At 43.5% G+C, this 27,327-nt stretch overlaps 2 protein-coding genes across 11 annotated transcripts in view; one reads left to right on the top strand and one right to left on the bottom strand.

Annotated features, from left to right (window-relative positions):
• C22H19orf44 (chromosome 22 C19orf44 homolog) overlaps positions 1-3,003 on the bottom strand; it is an 11,327-nt gene extending 8,324 nt beyond the window's left edge. For all 10 annotated transcript variants that reach the window (XR_006720758.2, XR_006720757.2, XR_006720755.2 and 7 more), the window contains exons 1-2: positions 2,864-3,003; positions 546-1,311 (exon numbers count right to left, since the gene is read on the bottom strand). Coding sequence is in view for 6 of the 10 variants with exons in the window: in XM_045508163.2 (XP_045364119.2) it covers positions 546-1,310 (765 nt within the window). In the remaining 4 variants the exon portion in view is untranslated. The remainder of the gene's footprint in view (positions 1-545; positions 1,312-2,863) is intronic.
• Positions 3,004-3,155: 152 nt separating this feature from the next.
• CALR3 (calreticulin 3) lies at positions 3,156-25,336 on the top strand. Its single transcript, XM_074350023.1, has 9 exons — positions 3,156-3,299; positions 3,521-3,622; positions 6,033-6,236; positions 14,371-14,465; positions 17,281-17,469; positions 19,863-19,970; positions 20,048-20,179; positions 20,840-20,932; positions 24,906-25,336. The coding sequence occupies exons 1-9, from the start codon at positions 3,209-3,211 to the stop codon at positions 25,047-25,049; spliced, it is 1,158 nt and encodes a 385-aa protein (XP_074206124.1). The 5' UTR covers positions 3,156-3,208; the 3' UTR covers positions 25,050-25,336.
• The last annotated feature ends 1,991 nt before the right edge of the window (positions 25,337-27,327 follow it).

Below are 27,327 nucleotides of genomic sequence, written 5' to 3' on the forward strand. Positions count from 1 at the left end.
CCATAGAGACAGAAAGCAGATTAGTGGTCGTCAGAGTCTGGGGAAGGGGGGAGACAGGGAGTGATTACTGGGTAAGGGTTTCCTTTTGGGCTGATGAAAATGTTCTGGAACTAGGAGGGAGGGTATAGCTGCGATCACGGCTGGTGTCGGATCAGTCATACCAAGTGCTGTCCTGTGGTGTGTACAGTTATGAGTTCCACATATTGCAAAACTGCCTGACGTGTCCCAAATTCTATCCCTTACAGAGCAGACCACCAATAGGTACCTGCGACTGGCTTCATCCAACCTTTCCCCATCAAATGCTTTCTCAAGTAGCTTATGGGTGTTGGCCGCCATTGAAAGTCTCTAGTACTATGACATAAATGTAAAGGGTTTGTTAAAAATAAATATATGCCAGGGGGAGGGTAGGGCTCAGTGGTAGAGCACATGCTTAGCATGCACAAGGTTGTGGGTTCAATCCCCAGTACCTCCATTTAAAAAGATAAAAGTAAATAAACGTAATTACCCTTCCCCCCAATAAATAAATAAATACATGCCAACCTTACCGAGGAGAGTTTTATTTGTTCTTTCTCACTGGCTTTGTTGCTGGTGAAACCCTGCTTCGTGGAGTCCTCTTTTTCTCTAGGAGATTCCATCAAGCTGCCCAGCAACTCTTTCATTTCCTCTTCATCACTGTCTGGAGAATCCAAGTTTCTAATAGGTTCTTCCTCTTTGGGTGTTTGAGAATCCCCCTCTTTCCCAACATGTGCTTCATGGGAGATCTTTTCAGCAGGTGGCTCTCTCTTCTTTAGAAACCTACTGACTTTCCTACGTGGCACGTCACTCTCAGGGACAGGAATTTCACGGGCCTGTTTTGGGGAGGCTTTGTCTGTGTTCCGTGGAGAAAGTTCAACCGTCCTGCTGGGGGGAATCCCGTCTGCTCTGCTTGGAAGACTGCCCTCAGAGGTCTGCAGGTCAGATTCCACGTCAGACAACTCCATCCGCACCTTTCGGTTCCTGATCTTGGTTTCGATCTGGGCCAGCTTCGTAAGCGCGGCATTGGCCCTGGCCTTCGAGGCAGTGGTGGGGGGTCTACCCGAGGAGAGCCAGGGCCCACTCCCCAGGACAGTGTTCTCTTTCAGGAGTAAGCGTTCTCCGCCCATAGTCTGGTTTCTTTTTAGAAATCTGCTCTGACCGGGTGCCATTTTGGTGAGACTTCTACTGATTCTCAAGTTCCTGTTTTCTTCCATCTTTGAATCTTCTAAGGAAATATCACTGAAGTCACCAAAGATACTGTGTGAGAGACGGCTGGGTTTTCTTATTGAAGCCATCCTAGGGAGTAAAGAAGGAAAACTTATAAGAAGAACACCTGATGTTCACATTGTGCATTTGGATCTGCCGATGCCTCCCACCACCCAGGGGGGATCAAATCCCCCTTCGCAGTCTGGCCGGAGCCGCACCTTCCAGCCTGATGATGACAAGGAAAATGACAAGACACCTGCCAGGTCTCAAGTGAGACATGTTACCTATGAAAGACGAGAGCCGGTGCTTCTCAGCTCCAGCCCTGAGCTCTGCTCAGAGCTACATTCTCTCTCTGACCCCTCACACGACCCTGGGGGGTCAGCCGTCGCCATCCCCATTTCATGGAGGAGGTGGAGGGAATGAGAGCTCCCATAGGCTAGGTCACCTGGCCAGTGAGCAGCAGAGCCAAGTTCAAGGCTCAGGCAGATTCCAAAGACCCCACTCACCCCTACAGTGCCTCACCACCTTTCCAGTGGCTCCACCTCTACTCCTAGTGAGTCCGTCTTCCCAGCTGCACCCCAAGTCCGGTCTCCTCCTGTATCTGAGTGTCCTCAGCTCTCTCACAAAGAGCTGTTGAAACACAGTCTGTGTATTTAACAAGCTCCCCACCACTTTCTGGGGGCGCGGAGGGGGCTATGGACAGACACGGACCTCGCACCAAATGTCGGCGTGTGTGTGCTGGTGGATGGTTTTCTGGGGAGGAGGGCCGGAGTTTTCATCATATTCTCGGAGTTCCCACATGCCCCTGAAAGAATGTAAATGACTCATCGCAAGATTTACCAAGGTTTCAAAGTATTTTAATGATTAAAATAAAAAAAAAAAAAACAAAAAAGGAAGAATACGGTGTGGGTGTATGTGTGTTTGCTGCAGCCCCTTCAGTGAGGAACTCAGCAACAGCAATGAAAATGTGGACTGAGTAGTGACCCCGCAACACCAAATGTCCATTACCTAGTGAATGGATGAGAACTGAGTTCCATCCATAAATCAGATACTATTCAGTAATAAAAAAAAAAGAACAAATCGTGATACACACAACAACATGCATATATGTCAAACACACCATACCAGGGGAAAGTACCAAATGATGCAAAACACACACACACACCGTATGATTATAAGGACTGTCCAGGAAAGGCAAATCTATAGACTCAGAAAGCCCATTAGTGGTTGCCTGGGGCTGGGGGCGGTAGCGGGGACGGACTGCAAAGGGGCAGGAGAGATACACTTGGGGTGACTGAAAACTTCTAAAGTTGGATGATGGTGATGGTTGCACCACTGGGTAAATTCACTAAAAATAACAAAGTTGTACTCTTAGAAGGTGTGAGCTGTATGGTATGTAGATGAATCATCAATAAAGTTATTAAAAATAAGTAACACGGGCGGCTCTCAGACTATCCGGGTCCTCCCCCAGGCCCGGAGCGACCCACATCGGACCATGCTAGCAAGTAGGGCCCAAACAGAGGAACTGAGCCGTAAAGTCGCTGGGCCACCCTCCCGCTGCCCAAAAGGCCCAGCTCCCGAGCGCGCCCCGTTTCCCCGCAACTGCTCGGGGCCCGGCCACCGCCCAGCCAACCCCACCAACCTCCTCCCACGAAGTCCTTCCGCGGAGGCCGTCGCCGCTCTCGGCCGGACACTAGGGCCAGAGGGGACCGTTGCCCACGGCAACAGCGCCAGGAAGAAAGAGACCACAACTCCCGGTGCACGCCGCGCCCCAAGAACCAATAACGCCCTAGGTCACAATCGCGGGGCGTCATGGGTGTGGTAGTTTGGGGGCGGGCATAGCGTGCCCTGAGCACTAGGAACCAATGATGTGTCAGGTCACAATCGCGAGGCGTGACGGGAGCTGTAGTTCCGGGGCGGGCCTGGCACACCGTGAAGACCGCTGGACTCAAAAGGAGCGGTTACAAGAAGAGGTCGCTCTTTCCCTATGGCCGCTGTTCGAGTCCCTCTCTGGGCAGTCTGTGTGCTGCGGGTGGCGCTGGCCACCGTCTACTTCCAAGAAGAATTTCTAGACGGAGGTGAAGGGGCGACGCCGGAGGGTGGCGTCGGCGTAAGCCCCTGCATACCCCGCTGCCCAACGGATGGCCCGAGTCGCCTTTGCTCCCCACCACCCCCGCCATCGCCAAGGGATCGGTGGTGGCAAAACCTTGAAGCTTCGAAGCCTCGAGGGCCCCGTTCACTCCCCCCACCACGCAGATTAACAGTGTTCAGCCCTAACCGGTGTTATTTCCCACCACAGAGCGCTGGAGGAACCGATGGGTGCAGTCCACCAATGACTCCCAATTTGGGCATTTTAGACTCTCGTCTGGGAAATTTTATGGTCATAAAGAGAAAGACAAAGGTTAGTGTAGGAATCGTGAGAAAATCAAGCTAAATATTAACCCCCCTATAGCAACCTTTCAAGGTAGGTGTGGCACACCTCTAAGGCCCATTTCACAGGTGGGGAAACTAAGGCGTACGTAGAGTTTGTGTTTTTTTGTTTGTTTTCTCTCTTTACTTGACCAGGATAACCTCTCTTAGTTTGGGGGGGGGGTAGGGGAGAAGATAATCAGGTATTTATTTATTTATTTAATGGCAGTACTGAGGATTGAACCTAGGACCTCATGCATGTTAGGCAGGACCTCTACCACTGAGCTATACCCTCCCCCCATAACCTCTCTCAATAAGTACTAGTCAAATGGGTTTGGAGACCTGAGGGTTTTGCCCTACAGAAGGAAAAAGATTACAGGGTGCTTCTCATTTTTATTTTCCCTACCTCAATTTTTATATATATGAATATATATTATATATATATATATATGAGCACAGATCTTAGGGGTTCCAATAGGATGAATGTTTACAACAGCACCCCCAGGTCAAGACAGGGAACGTTTTCTGGCCCTATCCCCACCCCTAGAGGCCTCCTTTGTGGCCAGCTCCCCCAAGGTCAGCAGCCTCCTGGTACCAAGAATAACCTCTTTTCTAGCTTCTCATTCCTGATGGTGAAAGGTAGATAAACAACAGCTCCTCTACCGCCTGGTTTTTGTGCAGCCAGTTAGATGAGAATGGGTTTTCCACTTTTTTTTAATTGTTGGAGAAAAATAGAGAAGAGAATAGTATTTTGTGACATGTAAAAATTATACAAAATTCAGTGAAACCTCTGAAATTTCGGGGTCCATAAATAAAGCATTAGTGGAACACAGCCATGGTCATTCATTTACATGTGGTCTATGGCCGCTTTCAGGCTGCAAAGGCAGCACTGAGTAGTTGGGATAGAGAATGAACGGTCCGCAAAGTCTAAAATAACGACCTTACAGAAAATGTTCGCTGAGTTAGCTGGAAATTTTCCTTCTTCACCACCTCGGCTTCCATCTTGGTCCTGTTACTCCAACTCTGCCCTAACATCCAGCAGTCTCAGGTTTTGGTTTCTATATGCATTGCTTTGTAGACACATGTTGCTCCAAATCGTCAGGCTGTAGTGGCAAAATGGAGTGAAAATAGCAAGTTGTTCTGTGAAGCTTGTCCAAGGAGAGGGGTTGTCATTTGGTTTTTAACCCACAGTAGTTTTCCTTCCTCCAACCTGGAATTCTGAGACTCTGTGCATTTCATCTACTCCAGCACATGCCTCCTGAGAGCAGAGCCAGGCTAGGCACTGAGGTTAATTTGGCCTTTTGTACTGTAGTCTCCCTGGACCCCGGTCTAGAAGCCATGGATGGAAAGATAAATAGAATTTAGCCAAACAGACATGGGAGGTGATGAGAGATGATGGTGGTGGCTGAGGAGTGTGGTAAGACACCTAGGGAGGCAGTGAGTCATACGGCCTTAGAAATTGCCTGGAAGGTAGAGGGAGGGAGGGGGAAGGACTACTAATCACCTGAGAAAGGGAAGGGTAGGGGAAGAATGGAGGGGAGAGAGAGAGAGAGAGAGGTGGGAGTGGAGAGTCAACCATGAATTCAGGGTTAGACACACTGATACAAAATGCCAAGTTCATTAATGATGGCTCTCAGCATAGACAGTTATAGGAACTCGTGTATAGAGCAAGGAAGGGCAGGTTATAAGAAGACTGGCTGTGTTTTCACGTTTGTCTTACATTCCAGTATAAAATGAGGATTTGGTACAGAGCCTAGTGGCTACTGAAAAAGGAGGTTTCTGTCTTGAAGTGAACGCCTAAACTTATAAAGTACGAGATGAGTCACATGACAAAAGGATGGTATCTTCATAAAAAGCCACCACACGGAGGACACCTGTGGGCCAGCTCACCCAGTGGAGTGAAGAAGCACTTTTTTACAGATCAGCACTCTGTCCTCCATCAGCTGTTGCATCTCTTAAGTAGCTGCTTTAAGATGAGAATTAAGGGAAAGAAGTAGAATGTTCCAGTTGTTAATCCAGTTGCTACCGAGCTTCCTTGTAGCTTCCCCACCCCTTGGAAAATGAATGGAAGCAAAAGTAATCTTTTATCCATAATTAGACTGCATATTTGTCATTTAGAGCCGAAGTGTGTTTGTAACCTAAGACGTAACAGTGATATATTAAGTGCAAAAACACCTATATGTACATGAGTATGTGAAATAGAAGTTCCGTGGCAGCAGAGCACCTGTTAGTGATGTGCCCATTGAATGTTATTGCAGCATATTATAAATGTGCTGTAGGCACTGGATCAACATAAATGGTTAGAAGGTTTATTATTGGGGATCGGGGAGGACAACCATTTAATTCCCTGCATTGCTCAGCAGTGTCATTCCTAATCCTTCATTAGTACTTTTTATTTAAAGGTCTGCAAACCACTCAAAACGGCCGATTCTACGCCATCTCTGCACGGTTCAAACCATTTAGCAATAAAGGGAAGACTCTGATCATCCAGTACACAGTGAAACACGAGCAGAAGATGGACTGTGGAGGGGGCTACGTTAAGGTCTTCCCTGCAGACGTGGATCAGAAGAACCTGAATGGAAAATCCCCGTACTATATTATGTTTGGTGAGTTTAGCTAGTCCACACCACCCCTTCTGGTGATTCTGAAAACCCTTCCACCTTGTAGAATCCTTAGACTGACTTTGCTAAAGCAGCATTGGGTACATGTAACTGAAGCTCTTAGTACTGTTAAACCTAATTAATAGACCCAAAGGCAACTCTGCCTTTCTGCTGTTCTTCAGAGAAAGTTATTCATTCAACACTAATGTAGCCTTGAGTATTTTGAATGCACCAGGAGTCAGCAAACCTTGGCCACGGGCCAAATAGCCCACAGCCTGTGTTTGTTATGGCCCATGAGTTGAGAATGGGTTTTAACATTTTTTAATGACTGAAGAAAATCAAAACAGGGGATAGTACTTTTGACACATGAAAATAATATGAAACTCAGATTTCAGTGTCATGAAATCTTACTGGAATGACATCTTACTGGAATGCAGCCTCACTCTGTTCACTTACATCTTGTCTGTGGCTGCTTTCAGGCAGCAGTGGCAGAGTTGAGTGATCGTGGCAGAGGCCACGTGGCCCACAAAGCCAAAAATGTTTACTGTCTGGCTCCTTACAGAAAGAACTTGCTGATCCCCAGAATACATTAAATATCTCCTGACACTAGGGGTCATTGATTAACGTCTGTGCTGGAATGGGAAGGGACCACACTGGGCTCCAGGAACTAGGCATAACTGAAGTGTGTGGATTTAACACCCGTTAAGAATGAAGAGGATTCTGGGAAGATGGAGGAGTAAGGAGCACCAGGGATCTGTCTCCCCATCTAGACAATGGTTACACTGGAAGAATCTGTCTGATGTACCTATTTTGGAACTCTGGAGTCTGTGGAAGTATTGCAGCTTCCAGCAGAAGATTAGGAAAGTTAATTTTGGGTGAATTTATTGTGCTCTTATCACAGTAGTGCCTACCCATTCCCCCACCTGCAGCCACATGGCAGACAGCTGGGCACCATGTTCCTAGAGCAGCTTTTTCAGGAGCCAGGGTGGACAAAAAGGACCCTGTCCTCCAAATATCGGAGATCGAGCTCTGATGGCTGATTGCTGATTCTGATCGCAGAGTCGCAGACAAAGAGATGGGCAGCCATTGTTGTTACACCTCCCCCATTATTGCCAGGGTCTCCCACTCTAGCTGAAATGACTTCGGATGGAAAATGGAATATAAAATGGAGTAAATGTAAATGTAAATGTAAATGGAGTAGACTCTCCAGTCAAAAGACAGAGATTGACAGAAAGAATAACAACATATGATCCAACTATGTGCTGTCTACAGGAGACTCATTTGAGATCCAAAGACATAAGCAGATTGAAAGTGAAAGGATGAGAAAAAAAAATTCCCTGCAAACAGGAACCAAAAGAAAGCACAGGTGGCTGTACTAAAATCAGACAAAATAGACTTTAAATCAGAAAAAGGTTATAGGGGGAAGGGTATAGCTCAAGTGGTAGAGCATATGCTTAGCATGCAGGAGGTCCTGGGTTCAATCACCAGTAACTCCATTAAAAACAGAAAATTAAGTAAATAAACCTAGTTACCTCCTCTGCCAAAAAAAAAAAAAAAAAAAAAAAAACCCTAAAAACAAGAAAAGGTTATAAATACAAGAAGGACATTATATATTAATAAAAGATTCAGTACAACAAGAGATGAAAAATTATAAACATTTACATCCCTGATGACCATCAAAATATATGAAACAAAAACTGACAGAACTGAAGGGAGAAATAAATAGTTCTATACTAGTAGCTGGAGATTTCAGTAACCCACTCACAATAATGGGTGGGACAGTCAGAAGATAAAGAAATAGAAGACTTTAATAATTCAATAGACCAACTAGACCCAATAGACTTTCACAAACGCTACCCAACAACAATAGAATACACATTCTTCTCAAGTGCACATGGGACCTTTCCAGGATAGACCACATACGAGGCAACAAAGTCTTGATAGATTTCAAAAGAGAGACATACAAAGTATCTGACCACAGTGGGAGGAAGTTGGGAATCACTAGCAAAAGGGAAACTGGAAAATTCAAAAAATTGTGGAAAATAAAGAACCGTTTTAAACAATCTGTGGATCAAAGAAGAAGTCACAAGGGAAATTAGAAAATCCTTAGAGATGAATGAAAATGAAAACACAACGTACCAGAACGTATAGGATGTGGCGAAAGTGTGCTATGGGGGGAATATATAGCTATAAATATTTATATTAAAAAATAGTATCTCAGGTCAAAACCTAGCTTTACCACTTGAGGAACTAGAAGAAGAACAAACTAAACCCAAGGCTAGCAGAACAAAATAATAAAGATTAGGGCAGAAATAAATGAAATATAGGGAAACAATAGAGAAAAATCAATGAAATCAAAAGTTACTTTTCTGAAAAGATCAATAAAATTGACAAACCTTTAATTAGATGAATTAAGGGAAAAAATACTATTAGAAGTAATTAATTCAGTAAAGTTCCAGGACATGGAATTAGTATACAGAAATCTGTCTTGTTTCTATATTCTACAAACTATCAGAAAGAGAAATTTTTTAAAAATCCCATTTACAATTACATCAGAAAGAATAAAACACCTAGGAATAAATCTAAGGAGATATAAGATCTCTGCTCAGAAAACTATAAGACACTGAAGAAAGAAGTGGAAAATGACCCAAACAAATGGAAAGATATATCGTCCTCGTGGATTAGAAGCATTAATATTGTTAAAATGACCGTATTCCCCAAGGCACTCTACAGATTCAAGGCAATCTCTATCAAAATACCAATGCATTTTTCACAAACTAGAACAAATAATTTTCAAATTTGTAGGGAAACACAAAAGATCCCTAATAGCCAAAACAATCTTGAGAAAGAATAACAAAGCTGGAGATATTACACTCCCTGATTTCGAACTATACTACAAGGCTATAAGAATTAAAACATGGTATGGCACAAACACACACACACAGATCAATGGGACAGAGTAAAGAGTCTAGAAATAAACTCATGCTTATATGGTGAATTAATCCACCACAGCAACAACAAAGGCAGACGTATACGATGGGAAAAAGACAGCCACCCCTTCAATAAATAGTGTTGGGGAAACTGGACTACTTTCTCATACTATATTTAAAAAATGGATTAAAGACTTAAATTACAACCTGAAGTCATAAAACTCCTTGAAGAAAACATAGGCAGTATGCTCTTTAACATCTGCGTAAGCAGTATTTTTTTGCATCTGTCTTCTCAGGCAAGGGAAACAAGCAAAAGTAAACAGATGGGACCACGTCAAGCTAGGAAGCCTTTGCACAGTGAAGGAAACCATGAACAAAATGAAAAGGCAGCCTGCTGAGTAGGAGAAGAGATTTGCAAGTGAGGGATTTGATAAAGAGTTAATATTCAGAATAAAGAAAGAATTCATACAACTTGACATCAGAAAAAAAAACAAACAGCCCAATAAAAAATGAGCAGATGACCTGAATTGACATTTTTGCAAAGAAAACATACAGATGGCCCAAGGACAAATGAAAAGATGTTCAACATCACTAATCATCAGAAATGTAAATCAAAACCACAATGAGGTGTCACCTCACACCTGTCAGAATGGCTATTATCAAAGTCCTCAAATAACAAGCGTTAGTGAGGGTGTCAAGAAAAGGGAACCCCCATGCACCGTTGGTAGGAATTTAAATTGGTGCAACCACTGTGGAAAACAGTGTGGAGGTTCATAAAAAATTAAAAGTAAGCCTAACATATGATCCAACAATTGCACACTGGGTATTTTCCCAAAGAAAACAAACAAAAAAACCCCACCAATTAGAAAAGATGTATGTACCCCTGTGTCTATTGCAGCATTATTTACAATAGCCAAGACATGGAAGCAACCTAAGTGCCCATCAATAAACGAGTGAGTAAAGATGTAGTGTACATATACAATGGACTATTACTCAGTCATCAAAAAGAATGAAATCTTGCTATTTGCAACAACATGGATAGACCTAGAGATATTATGCTAAGTGAAATAAACCAAACAGAAAAAGACAAATATTATAAGATTTCACTTATATGTGGAATCTAAAAAACAAAACAAATGAACAAATATAACAAAACAGAAAGAGAATCATAGATGCAGAGAACAGGAGCTTGCCAGAGGGGAGAAGGGTGAAAGGATGAATGAAATAGGTGAGGGAGATTAAAAGGTACGAATTTCCAGTTGCACAATAAGTGAGCCACAGGAATTAAATGTACAGCATGGGGAATATAGTCAATAATTTATCTGTGTGCTAACAGAGTAACTAGACTTATCATGGTGACTATTTTCTGATGTATAAAATTATTGATTCATTAGGTTGTGCACTGTGAACTAACAATGTTGTAGGTCAATTACAATTCAACAACAAACAAACTCGTAGAAAAGTATGTCAGATTTGTGGTTACCAGAGGTGGGGACTGGGAAGGGGGAATTGGATAAAGGTGGTCAAAAGGAACAAACTTCCAGTTATAAGACAAATAAGTACTAGGGATGTAATGTGTAGTGTAATTAATAACATAACACTGCTGTGTGTTATACATGAAAGTTGCTGGTAGAGTAAATCCTAAGAGTTCTCATCACAAGGGAAAAATATTTTTCTTTTATTTTGTATCTATATGAGATAACAGATCTTCACTAAAATTATTGTGATAATCATTGCATGATATATATATACAGGTCATATCACTATGTTGTGCACATTACAGTTCTATGTGTCAATTGTGTCTCAGTAAAACTGGAAGAAGAAAGAAAAAGAAAGGAAGAAAGGAAGAAAGGAAGAGAAAGAGAAAAAGAGAGAAAGAAAGACAGAGAGAAGGAATGAAAGAAAGAAAGAAAGGAAGAAGGAAAGAAAGAGCTCTGAATCTGACGGTTTTACTGGTGAATTCTACCAAACATTGAAAGAATACCAATCCTCTCAAACTTTAAAAAAATTAAAGAGGGAACACTTTCTAAGTCATCTTATGATGCCAGCATTACCCTAATACCAAAACCAGACAAAGACACTATGAGAAAACATTGATGCAAATCCTTAAGAAAATGCTACTAAACAGAATTCAGCAGCATACTAAAAGGATTATGCACCATGACCAAGTGGCATTTATTCCTGGATGCAAGTATTGTTTGACATATGAAAATTAATGTAATAGGCCACAGCAACAGAATGAGGGGGAAAAATGATCACAATTGATGCAAAAAAGAAAAAAAAAAGCATTTGACAAAATTCAACACCTTTTCATGATAAAAACACTCAACAAACTAAGGATAAAAGGAAAGTACCTCAACATAATAAAAGCCATATATGAAAAGCCCGCAGCAAACATACCCAATTGAAAAAGACTGAAAGTGTTTCCTCTAAGTTCAGGAACAAGGCAAGGATGCCTACTTTCCTCACTTCTATTCAACATAGTACTGGGAGTTCTAGCCAGAGCAATTAGGCAAGAAAAATAAAATAAATTGAAAAGAAGTAAAATTATCTCTGTTTGCAGATAATATAATATGTAGAAAATTCTAAAGATTTCACACACACACACACACAAACATACACACACACACACAAACCCTACTAGAACTAACAAGTGAATTCAGCAAAGTAGCAAGATACAAAGTCGATATGTTAAAAAAACAGTTGCAGTCTATACACAAGCAATTAATAATCTGAAAAGGAAATTACAAAAACAATGTCATTGTTACACTGGCGTGCAAAAGAGTAAAATACGTAGGAGTCACCTTAACCAAGAAAGTGGAAAACTTGTATAATGAAAACTATAAACTATTATTGAAAGATACTAAGACATAAATGGACAGTAGATTATTGTTAGATTGAGATCTAATCCTGCTCCGCCATTTTGGAGAGCGAGGCAGCTTCTCCAAGGATGCAGCATTAGATGGATCTGAAGTTTCCACGGACTGAGCAGTCCCTGATTCCCTGCCCGGAATCCTCTCTTCTCTGCCACACCTCACATTTACTCTTGAATTTAAAATGATGGAATGGAAAAGGTCTTTATGTAGATTTAAAAAGAAATTTAAGTATCGCAGTTCTGGTTATTGTTATTATTCTCTTAAAACAAGAGGGCAGAGATATCTGGCCAAAAAAAAAAAATTACCTGTTGAATTAGAGATCATTTCACAAATATTTGATTTAGTTAGATCTGGTAATCAAAATAACCACAATTATCCACCAAAATACTACTTTTAAATAGACATAGAATGTCTGCTACATTTGAGTTGTGAAGCAGCATATTTTGGAGTCAAAAATATATATATATATACTAAAGTAAATGTTCTGTATTATTTTGCTTTTAACTCAGAGTCAGTTACATTTTACTCAAACCCACTGTGTCACTGTTAGAACACTTCCTGTGATATCTCAGCTCTTGCCTTTGGTATGAGAGCATCTTGTGGTGTTAAAGAGGAAGAGAGAAATATGTTTTGTTGGTCCCTTGCCAGGAGCCTTACACATGTAATCTTAGATTATGGCTCAAACCCTAGGAAGTGGGTAACATAGCCCCTTCTTTGCAAATAAGGAAACTGAGGCTCAGAAGGATTAAACTACTTGCCCCAAATCAGGTCAGCCCAACTTCTGTCTGCTTACCCCATTCCTCTCCAAAATCCATTACCACATAAATATTTTATGAGTGCTGTTAAGGGAATATGTCCAGATTTTTCTGGTCAGGTCTGGGCATGTTCTGAAGCTTAATTTAATATTAAGAGTATGTAGATGTTTAGGAACAGAGAGAAAAGTTCTGATCAATTTTGAAGGAAAAATAATTTGATATTTCAATCCTGAGGTGATAGGCTTTCATACAAATGGTTCACATAGCTTTTGTTTTAAAAAATTGAACTGGAATGTTTTCCAGCAATAACAAAAAAAAAAAAAGAAAGAAATTACATAAACACGCGTCCTCTGGGAACTCAGCTAAGAGACAGACGCGATGTTCTTTGTCGGCCCCTCAGGATGCTGTTTCCAAGTTCAACGTCACATCTACGCTGGCAAAGTGAGAATATTCTATAAGTAATTACATGCAGCCTGGATTTCTCTTATTTAATCTGGAGGTTCACCATTGCAAGCTCTAGAAGAGATCACAGTCATTTGCTTGTCTTTACACAGGGTTTGCTCAGAGAATCCCCAGGGAGGGGTGCAGCCCCAGGTCAGTGACTATGTTGGAATTCAGAGACAGAAAGACACGCAGACGCTTTAGTACATTCCTACGGCTTAGGCAGTGAAGCCGCAGCAGGGTAATTCCAGACAGCCTCAGAAGATTTGACAGATTTGACAGTTCCCTCCCTGTAAACCTTGCTTAGAATATTTAGAACTTCTTAGTCTCTTATGAGAGAATAGAGTGTCCTATGGCATTCCATTTCTTTCGTGACTGAAACTTAACCTCATGCCAATTTAAAAATCATTATCTTTAAATAGAACTCTTTGTAGATTTCACAGTTCATCAGAACCTACGTACTGATCGTAACCTCTCTTCTGCTTACAGTTTGGGGTTACCGCTAAGAATATATATATATTATATATATATATATATATTATATATATATATGTATACATGTGTGTGTGCGCGCGCGCGCATTGTCTTGGAGCATAACGGTAGTAACAAACATTAAGCATTGCCATACTAAAAGCTGTACATACATTAGCCCATTTAATTGGTAAAGTAGCTTTGTGAGGTCAAGATCAACACCCCCATTTTATAGACCAGGACACTGAGGCCTGGGGAGGCTAGTATGTTAGTTGCAAATATAACTCAACAGTGAAGAAGAGCTGAGATCGGGGCCAGTCAGTCCAGCTCTGAAGCCCTCCTGTGGGCACAGGAGCCCTGGTCAGAGCTTCAGAGTGAGGACCCAAGACTCACACAGCACGTCGGGGACACTTACTAGGTTGTTATTAGACCTTCCTTTCCTCATTCACTTGCTGGTTTATACTTGAGTCCAAAGTGGCTGTGGTGACCATGACCTGAACCGAGAAGAGTGTCACCATCGATTTACATATCTCCACGTGAACGTCTGATTACTCCCAGACATGTAAGCTTCCCGTGCCTCGTCTCTTACTTCAGGAGAATGATTGGGGATATCTTGTGGTGATGTGTTTTGGAAGGAAATTGAGAGCAGTTGCTTTTTTTTTTGTAGGACCCGATATTTGTGGATTTGATATTAAGAAAGTTCATGTTATTTTACATTTCAAGAATCAGTATCACTCAAACAAGAAATCAATCAAGTGTAAGGTAAATGCTTTCATATTCGAATCAGTGATTGTGTCAGTACTTGACAGATGATAACGTAAGTTTATAGAAAATAGTTTTGAACTTAAAATATTTAAGCAAACCACGGATGGGCCTTGTCTGTCCTGTCCCTGGTTTCCGGTTTAGTGGGCCCATTGAACACGCTTGCCCACCACTTTGATTGGTTGGTTTCTGAAGTTTTTGCACACCAGGAGGGCACACTTACTTCTCACTGTGAACTACGTCATCAATGTATAATTTGCCCCTTAAGGGTTACAACAGGATAGTCACGTTTCAGCTATACCCATGGTGGAGGAATGAAATCTTCAGGATGGAAAAAGAAAAACATTCTGGAGAAATTCATCCTCAAAAGTACCAAAACATTTAAAAATGAGATGATTTCTAAAAAGAAAGCATACGCTCTATACCGTTTTACCCAGGAGTCCTGTGAAAATGACACTTCAGGTCTTAGAGCTTGCTTTATAACTCAGTGGCCCCACCCCGGGCTTCTCCAAAGAGGCAGCTTGCATTAAGTCCATGGTGCGTGGACCTGCGGAGGGGAAGTATACTCCCCAATGTGTCCTCCTCCCCACTTTAAATGTAAGCACCGAGAAGCAGGGACCTGTCCCCTGGGGCATCCCCAGCACCCATAGCCTGTGAATCTGGGCGGGACGCCCTTGTGTGTTTCAAAATCATTGACAGAATGGAGAAGAGGCATCCATAATGGTCCCTCATTCAGTCCCTACCTGAGCAGGGGACACTTGGCCTCACAAAGCCCTGGTGAGTATTGACACGTGGTTTGTCTCGGGGTCCCACTTCCTGACTTGGTGTTTCTAAAGAATCAGTGGGTCCCCACCCTGTACCTGGAGGCCTGACACCCCTCCCTTGGGGGTGAGGGGGAGCTCGAAATCCAAGTCTTCCTCACCCACCTTAGTGTTGGACTAGAGGGTGATTCCCAAGACTTTGTTCAGTGGCAGAGCAGGTGTGTGGGAGAGAAGGAGTGACCTCGGAGGCTGTAAGGTTTGACCTAGATTGTGCCTGGGAGGCCAGAGCTTTGTCACCTGGGGTCAGCAGCCTCCAGGGCCCTGAGCAGCACGGCAGGCTGGTGACACCCTCTGTTGGGTGCTATTTCTGCAGCCTGTTAGAAAAATGAGACAAGTCCGTTGAAGGTGCACTGGAGCACTGGAGCACTGGATCACAGAGGCTAGTCAGCATTATGGCCTCCTCAATGAGGAGCACCGTTATTTTCGGAGCTCTGATTCACTCTGTGATGCTGTAAAAGAAATGCAGCAGTCAGCCCTCAAGGGTTTTCAAAGAGGCAGTCTGGTTAGCATGTGAGAAAAATACCTCGGCTGTTTGAGGGGAGGGACAGAGTGACCAACAGGCAGGGAGGTGGGTGAGATGGTCAGGTCAAGTCTTCAGCGGGATACAGATCACGGGAGCATTTTAACAGATGACTCAGATGCAGGATCCAGAGGTTTGGAATGAGGGTACCAAGGGTGTGGGTGATGGCTCTTAGCAGCGTTGCTGTTAAACAGGAAGAGAAACAGGAAGGGCCAATAAAGGGGCCAGGGCAGACTCCGGGGTCGTGTTTGGAAAGGTTGGTTGTGAAATCCTGGCAGACATCAAGGTAGAGGTGTCTAGTAAATTGTTGGAAACTCAAGTCTGAAGCTCAGGCTAATGGCTGGGGATAAAGCTGTTGGTTTGGAGCTGTTTGCATATGTTGGGATGTGGATGTTCCTCAGAAAGCTCTGTGCTTGTGGCCAAATCTCAGAGGGTGCCAGGCATGGGGCTGGCAAGCCCAAAGTCTAATTTAAGACAGGCAGGTGGAGAGTAGGGGGAGAGATTTTGGAGAATTGTGAACTCAGCTGTCACGGGGGGTTGAGGGGGACACAGCCAACTGTAGTGCTGATCCCAGACAGAGTACTTTGGCCATGATGCGGCAGAGGGGTATGAAAAGGCGTTTTGATTTGGCTCTTAGCAGGGAGATTCCTCCTGACAGAGCCTCTAAGATGCTGGGGCAGTGGTTCCCAAACCTGAGCAGCATCAGACACCCTGGAGGGCCTGTGGAAGTGACCAGAGGGTCCACCGGGTTCTGTTGCAGCAGGTCGGGGCTGAGCCGGGAATGGGCATTGCCCATGTGCCCCCTGTGATGCTGGTGCCTCTGGGTCATGCTTTGGGAACTGCGCTGTGGTATGGTGCAGGGGTCCCCTCCACGGCTGACAGGCAGGCACGTCCTGGGCACCCCCAGCCTCCCCAGGCACCCCCCCCCCACCTTCCATCCCTCCCTTATTGAATGTTTGTTAAATGCTTCCCTTGGCTCCAGCCTGGGGCTTTAATCATGGCCAAGAGAGGCACTGGGCCTGCCCTGCCTGAGCTTACATTGTTGGGCAGAGCATTAGAAAATTCTCCCCTGTACTGAGAAATAGAATGGGCTTCATTTGGTAGCTGTCAGGATCCAGAACTGGAAGTTGTTTTCCACATAACTTTTCCTAAATCAAACAGCACAGTAGTCCCTTGGTTTATACCAACCACCCCATCATGGCTGCCTGTGAGATTATAGGTGGAAGCCATTGTCTTTGCACAAAAGGAGATCAGCCGCTCAAGAGGAGGCAGTAGTGAGGAAGGATTCTGCAAAGGGTCACGTGAGTCTTCCGTACGACACCCTTTCACAGTCAAGGCGACTCCTATTTCTCGAACGTCTCTTTTTGCTGTTTACCACCAGGCTTTGGCCCATGACAACTGACACTGCACATCTAGACTGCCTCGAGATATCGAGGGTCTCATTCTTTTCCTTGTCTCCCCCCAAAACATGCAGGTTGATGCCTTTACACATCTCTACACTCTGGTGTTAAGACCAGACCTCACTTACGAAGTGAAAATTGACGGCCAATCAATTGAATCCGGCAGCATAGAGTATGACTGGCACCTAGCATCTCTGAAGACAGCGGAGAAGGCTTCAGCAGAGGCTAAGGAGTGGAATGAGGCTACGGATGCCAAAGCCCAGGTGGGGATGTCCCCTGCATAGCTTAGCAAGTGTACACACTTAGCTTTTAAGTACCCAGGTACCCTACAAGTGTGGCATGGCTGGTTATGACAACGTTGTAACCATCAAAATGCCCTCCCCAGAGCATATGTGCTGAAACCAGCCACCTAGCTGCACACTCCAAGGTATTGTATCTTTTTTCAAGGTATTTTGAATTTTAAAGTATTTGAGATGAAAGCAAGTGAGGTTTACTTAAAGGAAAACGTATCAGCAACCTTTACAAAAGTGATTTTTTTGGGTCATCCTGAATTTGAATATGGTAGGTTTTTTTTTTTCTTTCCTACCCCTCCGCTTTTTTTTAAATTGAAGTATAGTCAGTTACAATATGCTGTACACCAGGAACTGATACAACATTGTAAACTGACTGTACTTCAATTTAAAAAAATTACATCACAATGTAAGGCATTTATCTTTTAAAAATTAAAACAATTTTAAATTGAAGTATAGTCGATTTGCAATGTTGTGTTAATTTCTGGTTTACAGCATAGTGATTCAGTTACATTCTTTTTCATTATAAGCTATTATAAGGTAATGAATATAGTTCCCTGTGCTAAACAGTAGGACCATATTGTCTATCTATTTTATGTATAGTAGTTAATATCAAATTCTGAACTCCCAATTTATCCCTCCACCCACCTCTCGCCTTTCCCCCCGGTAACCACGAGTTTGTTTTCTATATCTGTGAGTCTGTTTCTATTTTGTAAATAAGTTCATTTGTCTCATTTTTTTAGATTCCACATATAAGTGATATCATATGGTATTTTTCTTTCTCTTTCTGGCAGTAAGTCGTTTATCTTAAGACAATTGTCTTTGCCATAACTAAGAGTATGGTAACTGCTGTTTACAATTAATTTCTGGCAACTTAAAACTTAGTAGTGGCACTGCTGTCTAATAGTCAAACACTTCATCATTGACTGAATGTAATTATTAAATTAAAATGGCATCTTGTTTAGAATTATATTATTTGGCAGTCCTTTTTATCATAATCAAAAGTAAGCTTCTATGAATTTGGAATCCATGGCATCCAATCAATGAGAACATCTTCAGATTAGAGTAAAAAATCCTAATCATATAAGGCTTCCCCATCATTTCTCAAGGAAGAAAAAAGAAAAAGCAAAGTTTTCCTCTCCCTCTCTTAACCTTCAAACCAAACTAAAAAAGCAGTTTTCATCTGGAAAGAGCACTGACTTTGAACAAGGCACAGAGCTGCAAAGAAACTGACCCAGAATCCTCAGTAGGATATACAGGTCTTGGGACTGAAATCCTGGCTGCCTCTGGGCTACGAGGACACCATCCCAGCAGTGGAGGTGTGCCTTAGTGCCGAGTGTACGTGAGGTGGGTTCCCAGATAAGTCAAATCATCCTTCCGGAAAGCTCATTCCCAGACTGCCTGTGTTTTTTCTGCATGCTCAGTTCTGTGTGCTCTGCTAAACAATGTAGTTCCTTATGGTGTTATGATTTGATAGTCTACGTTAGAAGGAGCTGGCTACTCAGATTGAATTATAATCATTTCCTGGATCCCAACACAAGGGTGGCTCATCTGTTGCCAGTGAGGTCAGGGCAAAAAGCAGTAGGAGAGGTAACTAACTCCCATGTGCCATTGTTGAGAAGTTATAGAGGATGATGGAAAAGCCACAGTCTGAGTGCAACACTTTTAATATTTCTGTTATTCTAAAAGAGAAAACAGCATTGTACATGACTTTTATGAGTTTATTTGAATATTATTAATCCATAGCAACTTTTTCTCATCCATTTATTCAACAAATATTTACTCAACACCTACTAAGTCATATACATACATAGATGTGTGTATATATGCATGTGTATAAATGTGTACATACGTATAGATGTGTGTATACATACGTGTATAGTGTGAGTGTGTATATATGAACTCAGTAATATAACTGCTTTTCTCCTGCTACCCAGAAGTCCTCAGTTAAATCTTGGAACATTCCTTAGTCATCCAGCTTCTCTCTAGAACAGTCCATTTATGACCATGATGTAGAAGACTTAACCTAACCAGCAGTAAATGTGGCCCCTCCTCCTATCATCACTTTTTGCCCCATCATTTTAACTTTGGCCACTCTTTTGAGTTTTCCACACTGCCATTCCTCTCAATAGCAAGGGAAGAGTGCCGTAATCACATGGAGAGTTAGGGAGAAAAACCCGGCAGTGCATGCCCCTGAAGCCCCTGATATGATTAGAAACCCCTGCACTCAGCCCTTGGACCATCAGACCGAAGAGGAGACGGGAACATGCAGCTAGGGTCACTGGCCTTCCCCTGCCTCTAGGGAGTTAAGAATTTCCTTTCTCAAATCTGAGAATCTAAATTTCACCCCCTACATGTATTTTAAGGAGTGGGAAAAGCATTTTCTGGATGCCAGTGCCAGCAAGCCGAGCGACTGGAACAGTGAACTGGAAGGGGACTGGCAGGCGCCAATGCTGCAGAAGCCTCCTTACCAGGTGTGTGGTGTCCTCTTCCCACCAGCCCCGCCCCACCCATGTTCTCCCAGACCACCACATATGGTTTATTGTTGCAGGATGGCTTGAAACCAGAGGGTATAGCCAAAGATGTTTGGCTGCATCAGAAGATGAAAAATACCAACTATCTGACAGAATATGACCTCTCAGAATTTGAGAACATTGGTGCCATCGGACTGGAGCTTTGGCAGGTTACTTGGTTTTACATTTGCTTTAGTTTAATAACTCTGGGCTTCAGCCTAAACTCCTTACTTCAGGCAGGTAGTATGTGAGCTCCTACTATGTGCCTGGCACCCCTAGTTGGACCCAAGACATACAGCTGTGGACAAAGGGCACTTCTTGCCTGCCTGCCTGCTCCCTGGGAATTTGCTTGGAGCTTACCTGTGGTGCCCATCAGCTTTAGGATAAGATTGCAGATTCTGATGCAGCAGGTCCAGGGCAGAGCTCGAGATTCTGCATTCCCAGCAAGCTCCCAGCAGTGCTGACACTGCCAGTCCACAGCTCACACTTTGCACAGGAAGGTTTTCGAGGAGTGGTTCTCAAACACTGTAGAATGTTCAAGTCACTGGGGAGCTCTCCAAAATCTTGATGCCCCATGAGTACCCCAGACCAGCTAAACCAGCTGGTGAGACCAGGCATTAGGAGTTTTAAAAATGCTCTTGGTGTGCCCACTACACAGTCAAGTTTGAGAACCAGTGCCCTGGAGGGAATGGGTGTTCTAGAAATGGGTTTAAGCATGTTCTGCTATTGACAGCTCATCACTGTTACAGGACCGAGCAAATTACGATTGTTCATTTTGCGGAAAGTTTCACTTTTCACACTGGTAATGAAGGCCTTATTTTCATCCACAGGTGAGATCCGGAACCATCTTCGATAACTTCCTGATCACAGATGATGAAGAGTATGCTGACAACTTTGGCAAGGCCACCTGGGGTGAAACCAAGGTACAGTGAACACAATGAACTTTTCTTTCATTATTCATTTATTTCCGTACATGAGACTCACATATAGGAAAGGGCTCAATGAGTTTTTACTACTTAATGCCCCACCCAGATCAAGATACAGAACGTCACTTGAACTCCAAGAACTTCCTCACGACCTTTCCCAGCTGGCCCCCAACCCCAAAGGAAGGGGGGTTCCACTATTCAATCACTATAGATGGATTTGACCTCCTTTTGAAATTTATATAAACAGAGCCACCCATTATTTATTCATTCAGGCAGTGTTGTGAACTTCACTTGTATTTTCACATACAGCAGTAGCTTGTTCTCATTTTGTGAATATTCCAGAAGGTATGCATCCATTCTCTTGGATGCAGCTTTGGGTAGCTTCTAGCTTGTGGCCTCATGGATAAAGCTGTTATGATCTTTCCTGTGTGTGTCTTTCTGTGGACACACGCCCAGGAGTGGACAGGCAGGGTCACATGTTCTTCCACAGTCAGTTTTCAGTGTGTCATCCTATTTACATTGCCCTCTGCAGTGGATGAAAATTACAATTGTGATGCATCTTTGGCCACACTTGGTATTATTGTCAGTTCTTGTTGATGAATCAGATTTATTGAAGTATAATTTGCATACGGCAAAGTGTACAGTTCTGGGAATTCTGATAAACACATAAAGTTGTGAAACCCCTACCAAAAATCAAGTAGAACAGTTTCTTTCCCTGCAAAAGTCTTGTAGCCAAGCCCTCCTCGACTCCGTCAGCCGCTGATCTCATACCTGTCCCTCTAGTTTTGCCTTTTCTGGAATGTCATAGAAATGGAATCATACAGTATGTGGTCTTCTTCAGCTCGCTTCTCTCACCAAGCTTAATGTCTCTGAAATTCATCCATGTTGTTGGAGGTCTGTCAATCCTTTGTTTCTTCTTATTACTGAATAGTTCATCCGATGGACATCTGGATTGTTTCCAGTTTTTAACAGTATGACCAAAGCTGCTATCAGTATTTGCATATAGTTTCTTACGTGGATGTGTGCTTTTTATTTCTCTTAGCTAAATACCCGGGAGGGGGTTGCTGAGTTGTATGGTGTATGTTTAGCTTTATGAGAAACTGCTACTGTTTCCAGAGGGGCTGCACTGTTCTGCAACTCCTCCAGGCCCACTGGCACTGGGGATGGTGGGTTTCTTTAGGTGTAGCAGTAGCTCTCTCTGGTTTCGTTTGCATTTCCCTGATGACACATGAAGGTGGATGCTGTTTCATGGCTCTTGTGGCCATTTGGGGATCCTCTTTTGTGAGATACCTGTGTTTTAAGATGTAGGTTTTGTTATTATTCAGGTATGGTGAGGCTGGCAGATCAGGAGATGACTTTCTGCCATCAAAAAGATCGCTTGTTTGACTCATTGATCCCAAGAAGAGGGGGGAGCCCACACCATGCCCTGCAGGACCACATGGGGAAGCACCAGGGCTGATTAAGGAGGCAGAGGGAGAAAATGTAGGCAAGATACTTTGTTTTGGTTTCTGCAGGCAGGAATAGGTAAGGCAGGACAAGCCGGTTTAAGATTGGCTGGTTTTAAGAATTTCAGTGGGCTCCAGGGTGCAGGGGCTGCCCCTAGCTGTCTAGCACCTGACTGTGGGGTAATTAGGACAAGGAGATATCATCCCTGAGTATAAGAGCTTGACGGAGGAGCTGGCTAGGGATGTAGGCTCTGCATGTAGTCTGCATATGGCATGGACTGTCTCTAGGAATTGGCCTCCTGGGCGGGCCATCCCTCCAAGGCCAGCAAAGCCCCAGATGTCAAAGCTGGAGGAACACACAGTTAATACAGCCTGTTTATGTCACTTGCTCACTTCCATGTTGGGTTTTTGACCTTTTCTTATTTAGTTGTAGATCTTATTTATATATTCTAGCAAATTCTTTGTCAGGTAAATGTATGGTAAACATCCTTTCCCCTCTGTGCCTTGCCTTTCCATTCCCTCAAATGTATTTTTTTCTCCTGTATTTCTTTAAAATGTGTATTTTGAGGCCCTTATATGGAGAAACCAACTTAAAAATTTAGCTCTGACTTTCAATAAAGAAGCTAAAATATCTTCCATCAGTACAAATTCATTTATAACTCTTTGGAGTTAAAGTATTGACACTTAAAGTGCATGCTTTTAATGGGCATAAATGTTTTGTTTCTTGGGTCATTAAGTGCCAGTAACTGAACAGTGGCATAGCTTACCTGGATGGAGAAGGCAGCCAGTGTTCTCTGGGAGCCATGACTCAGAGAGGAAGGTCTTAGAGAAACCCCCACACCATTTCAGCCAGAAACTTTGGATTGTTTAATTGTATGCCAGTGAGTTTAAGTTATGGATGATACACAAAACATCTTCCTGCTTTAACCGCAAGCCCCTCATTCCCTTATCTTCATGGATGAGGCTTCTTCCATGTCGTGAACGTCACACTGAGACTCACTGCAGGGCTGGTGCTTAAAACTGGAACATTTCATGGCATTTTAGGGGGAAACTTGCCCTCCATTGCCTAAAGGTGTTTAAGGCGATTTGCTCATGAGCCATTTCATCCTTTCCCCAACGCCTACATGGAGGTATTGGGGATTGAACCCAGGACCTTCTGCATGCACTCTACCACTGAGCTATCCCCCCACGAGTCATTTCATCTTAAATCTGATTTCTGCCACAAAGCCTCACTTAACTCTTTTTCCATGGTGACTACAGGAAAGTTCTTGCCGCATCTGCGCTCACTCCTACACCTTCTTTTAATCACACATGCCTGGATTTTCTCATTTGAGCCTGAGGCCTCTCTCATGGCCCATCCACTGGTCAGTTGGTTGACGAATGGGCCCAAGTGCTCCGGGAGTAAAAAGAAGGCAGTGTGAGTTTCCTGGGGTGGCCAGAACAAATCACCACAAACTTGCTAGTTTGAAACAACACGAATGTATTCTCTAGCAATTCTGGAGGACAGAAGTCCAAAATCAGTATCGATGGGCTGAAATTGTTACCAAGTCCAAACTCGTTCTTCTCACCACATAACAGGCCAATAAATTGGGAGATGAGGTGTTGTGGCAAGCAATCACAACTTTATTCAGAAAATCAGCAGACTGAGAAGGTGACAGACTAACATGCTGGAGAACCATCTTCTCCAAGTCAGAATTCAGGCTCCTTTTATACTAAAAAGGGGAGGGGGTGTGGTTGGTTGTTGCAAACTTCTTGGCATCGGAATCTTTTGTTCTTGCAGCTGCCTAGGTAGGTCAGGTCACAATGTTCCTGTACACTTTCAGCAAGACAAATATTATTCTCTGTTCTGCAACTTTTTATGGAAAAGTGTTATACCTTCAAAGGTCAGAGCCTTGAGAATGGGCTGTCCTGTATATTTCAGGCTCTAGGCAACATTCTTTTACAACAGGTGCAGAACCAGCACGACTAAGCCCAGGAAACAAAGCACAGGGTTAGAGCTAAAGGAACATTTAATATGGAGTCAGAATTGTTCTTCTCTGTTACAAAATCAGGGCATCAGCAGGGTCTTGCTCCCTCCAAATGTTCCAGGGGAGAATCTTTCTTTGCTTCTTGCAGTTTCTGATGGTTCCCGATGCTCCTTGCTCTGTGGCTGCATCGTTCTAATCTTTGCCTCCATCTTCACGTTGCATTCTCCTCTTCTGTCTGTGTCTGTGTCAAATCTCTCTCTGCCCTTCTCTTATGAGGACATTGTGATGGAATTTAGGGCCCACCTGACCATCCTGGATAACCTCCTTATTTCAGCAGGCTGAATTTAATCACCTCTGCCAAGACCCTTTCCCCATGCATATAAGGTTACATTTCCAGGTTCCAGGAATTGGAACCCGACATCCTTGGGGGCTCTTTTTTCGGCTGCCCCCAGCTGGTGTGGAGGCTTCCAGAAGGTAGGGGCAGGCTGCACGCTGACACTGAATCAGCCTCCAGGAAGCATAATCCCTGGCCGCTGGGGTCTTTGTTTCTTTCTCCAGGGCCCGGAAAGAGAGATGGATGACATACAGGCCAAGGAAGAGGTGAAGAAGGCCCGTGAGGAAGACGAAGAGGAGATGCTGATGCGCAGGTTTGGTGGGCAAGACAAAAACTTCAATAGATTCCACAGGAGGAATGAACTGTAGTCATCCCCACCTCAGATAAAGATGACTGGCCAAACTTTGTTTCTACTTTAAACTACATTTAAAAGCTCAAATATCTCCACATATGGTAATTTGTCCAGTTTTCTTTGAAAAGTGCACCTATGCCTCTCAGTGGGGTTGGTCTGATTTTCCCTGAGCCCCTCCCTGTGCCCAGAGATGTCTCCTCTAGACAAATCTGAGTGCTGGAAGCCAGAAGTCAGAGGTGAGAGTCTGGTCAAAAACGTGACGCTCTTTTCTTAACCTTCAAAATATTCTATAAATAAAAGGTGGTAAAACTCACTTTGAAAAAGGAGAAACAATGCCTTATTTCTTTGGGTTGTAAATTACTGATAACATGGGCGAAACTTTTCCAATGTGAAATCTTTATACAGCAGCATTGGTGTGGAAAGGTTTTGCCTGCTCCACTTATATGCTGGTTATCCTGGGTGACCCAGGCCTTGTGCACAGCTGTTTAACAATTCATAAAGAAGCTCATGCGCTTTACCCCACTCTGTGCCCCACTTCCTCGGCCATTACTTCTCTGTAAGACAGAGGAATGCCATTCATTCTATCAAGTGAAAATAGTGCTTACTTCGCAGTTTAGTTTTTTTCTTTCCATCAAATGATTTGCTTTTTTTTTTTTTTTTAAGTTACACATAGCAGGTTTTTGTTTTGAAGAGATCTGTTTTCATGCAGAAATTTGTGTTGGAAATAAATCAAATTTAGGACACCAGAAATTCGGAATTTAGTGATGTTACAAAAAAAAGCCAAATAATATGGGAAACTATAGGTCACATACTGAAAGATGATCAATGTGAAAAGTCTGGCCAGGAGGTCACGTTCTGGCAAGTTTTGTTCTGGCTTTGGTCAAAATTGGCAGACTTTGGACCCTGGACTTTTTGATCACATCGGTCTTCCCAGTTTATCAGGGGTTATCAGTCTCAGAAGCTAAAGACTCAGTCCCTGGAAATGCAGGGGTGGGATTCAAACACTGCCTACCTTTTAAATCTCCAAACAAGGTGAGAAGTTAATGAGGAGAGATGCAGTGCTACACCTTGAGAGAAAATGCCGGAAACAATTGTACAGAGATGGGTTAGACCAACTCAGACCCTGTGGAACTCATCTCCAGAGCAGCATTGTCCTGGAGACCCTTCCTCATCAGTGCTAGCCAATGTGGTAGCCACTGGCTTCATGTGAGCCCTTGAAATGTGGCTGGTGGTACTGATGTTTTTTTTTTTTTTTAATTCATATGCTTTGTCTTTTAGAGCAGTTTTAAGTTCACAGCAAAACTGAGCAGAAAGTAGAGTGTTCCTATACCACCTGCCCCCACACCCACACAACCAAGGCCATCCCACACCATGGGAGTACATCTGTCACAATTGATGAACCAGAGACGGGCTGGGACCTGGGACCTGAGACCCTTTGCTACCGTACTCACACCTGGATGAATGCGTCCTTGAGCAACAGAATACAAAGAAGCTATAAGGCACTAAAAATAACTGCATACATGTACACTTGGGGTAAACTATGAACATCAAGATATGAAAGACCAGCTGCGGGGATGAGGGTAAAGTTCAGTGGTAGAGCGCATGCTTTTCATGCACAGGGTCCTGGGTACCGCCATTGAAAAAAAAGAAAGAAAAAAGACCAACTGCCACTTCCCAGAGCAAAAGCATGTTGCTGTGCATGATCCCTGCACACAGCCCCACCAAGGGGGTGGGCTGACCACGTAAGCCACCCCTCTGGCCTGACCCACTTATCTGCCTCAACCCTCACCCCATTTAAAGGACCAGCTGGCCCCCACTCAGGGAGCGATCAAGGAAACTTGTTACTTGTTGTCACTCCTTCACGCTGCAGCACGAGTCCCCACAAAGCCTTGCCTGAATTTTTCATCTGGTCTCATCGATTTCTATTGATTAAGGAGTCCAAGAACCCTGGTAAATAACCAACCTACACTAACACATCATCACCCAAAGTCCAAACTCTGCATTAGGGTTTGCTCTTGGTGTTGTACCTTGTATGGAAGAATACATTTTTAATCTGATTTAACTGTAATTAATTTAAACTTACATAGCCACATGTGGTGAGAGGCCACTGTGTTGGGCCGTGCACCTCCAAACTCTGGAGAAAGAGGCCCCAGGATGGGTGATCCCTGCCCAGGGTGGCAGCCACAGTAGTAGAGGGAATCCCAGGGCACTTCAGGCTGTGCTGCTGGCCAGGTGGGACTCTCACCATCGAGCCTCTGTTTTCAGTTAAAACCATGCCGGAGCATCTCTGTTGT

Source organism: Camelus bactrianus, chromosome 22, assembly GCF_048773025.1.
Source record: "Camelus bactrianus isolate YW-2024 breed Bactrian camel chromosome 22, ASM4877302v1, whole genome shotgun sequence".
NCBI classification, from domain to species: domain Eukaryota; kingdom Metazoa; phylum Chordata; class Mammalia; order Artiodactyla; family Camelidae; genus Camelus; species Camelus bactrianus.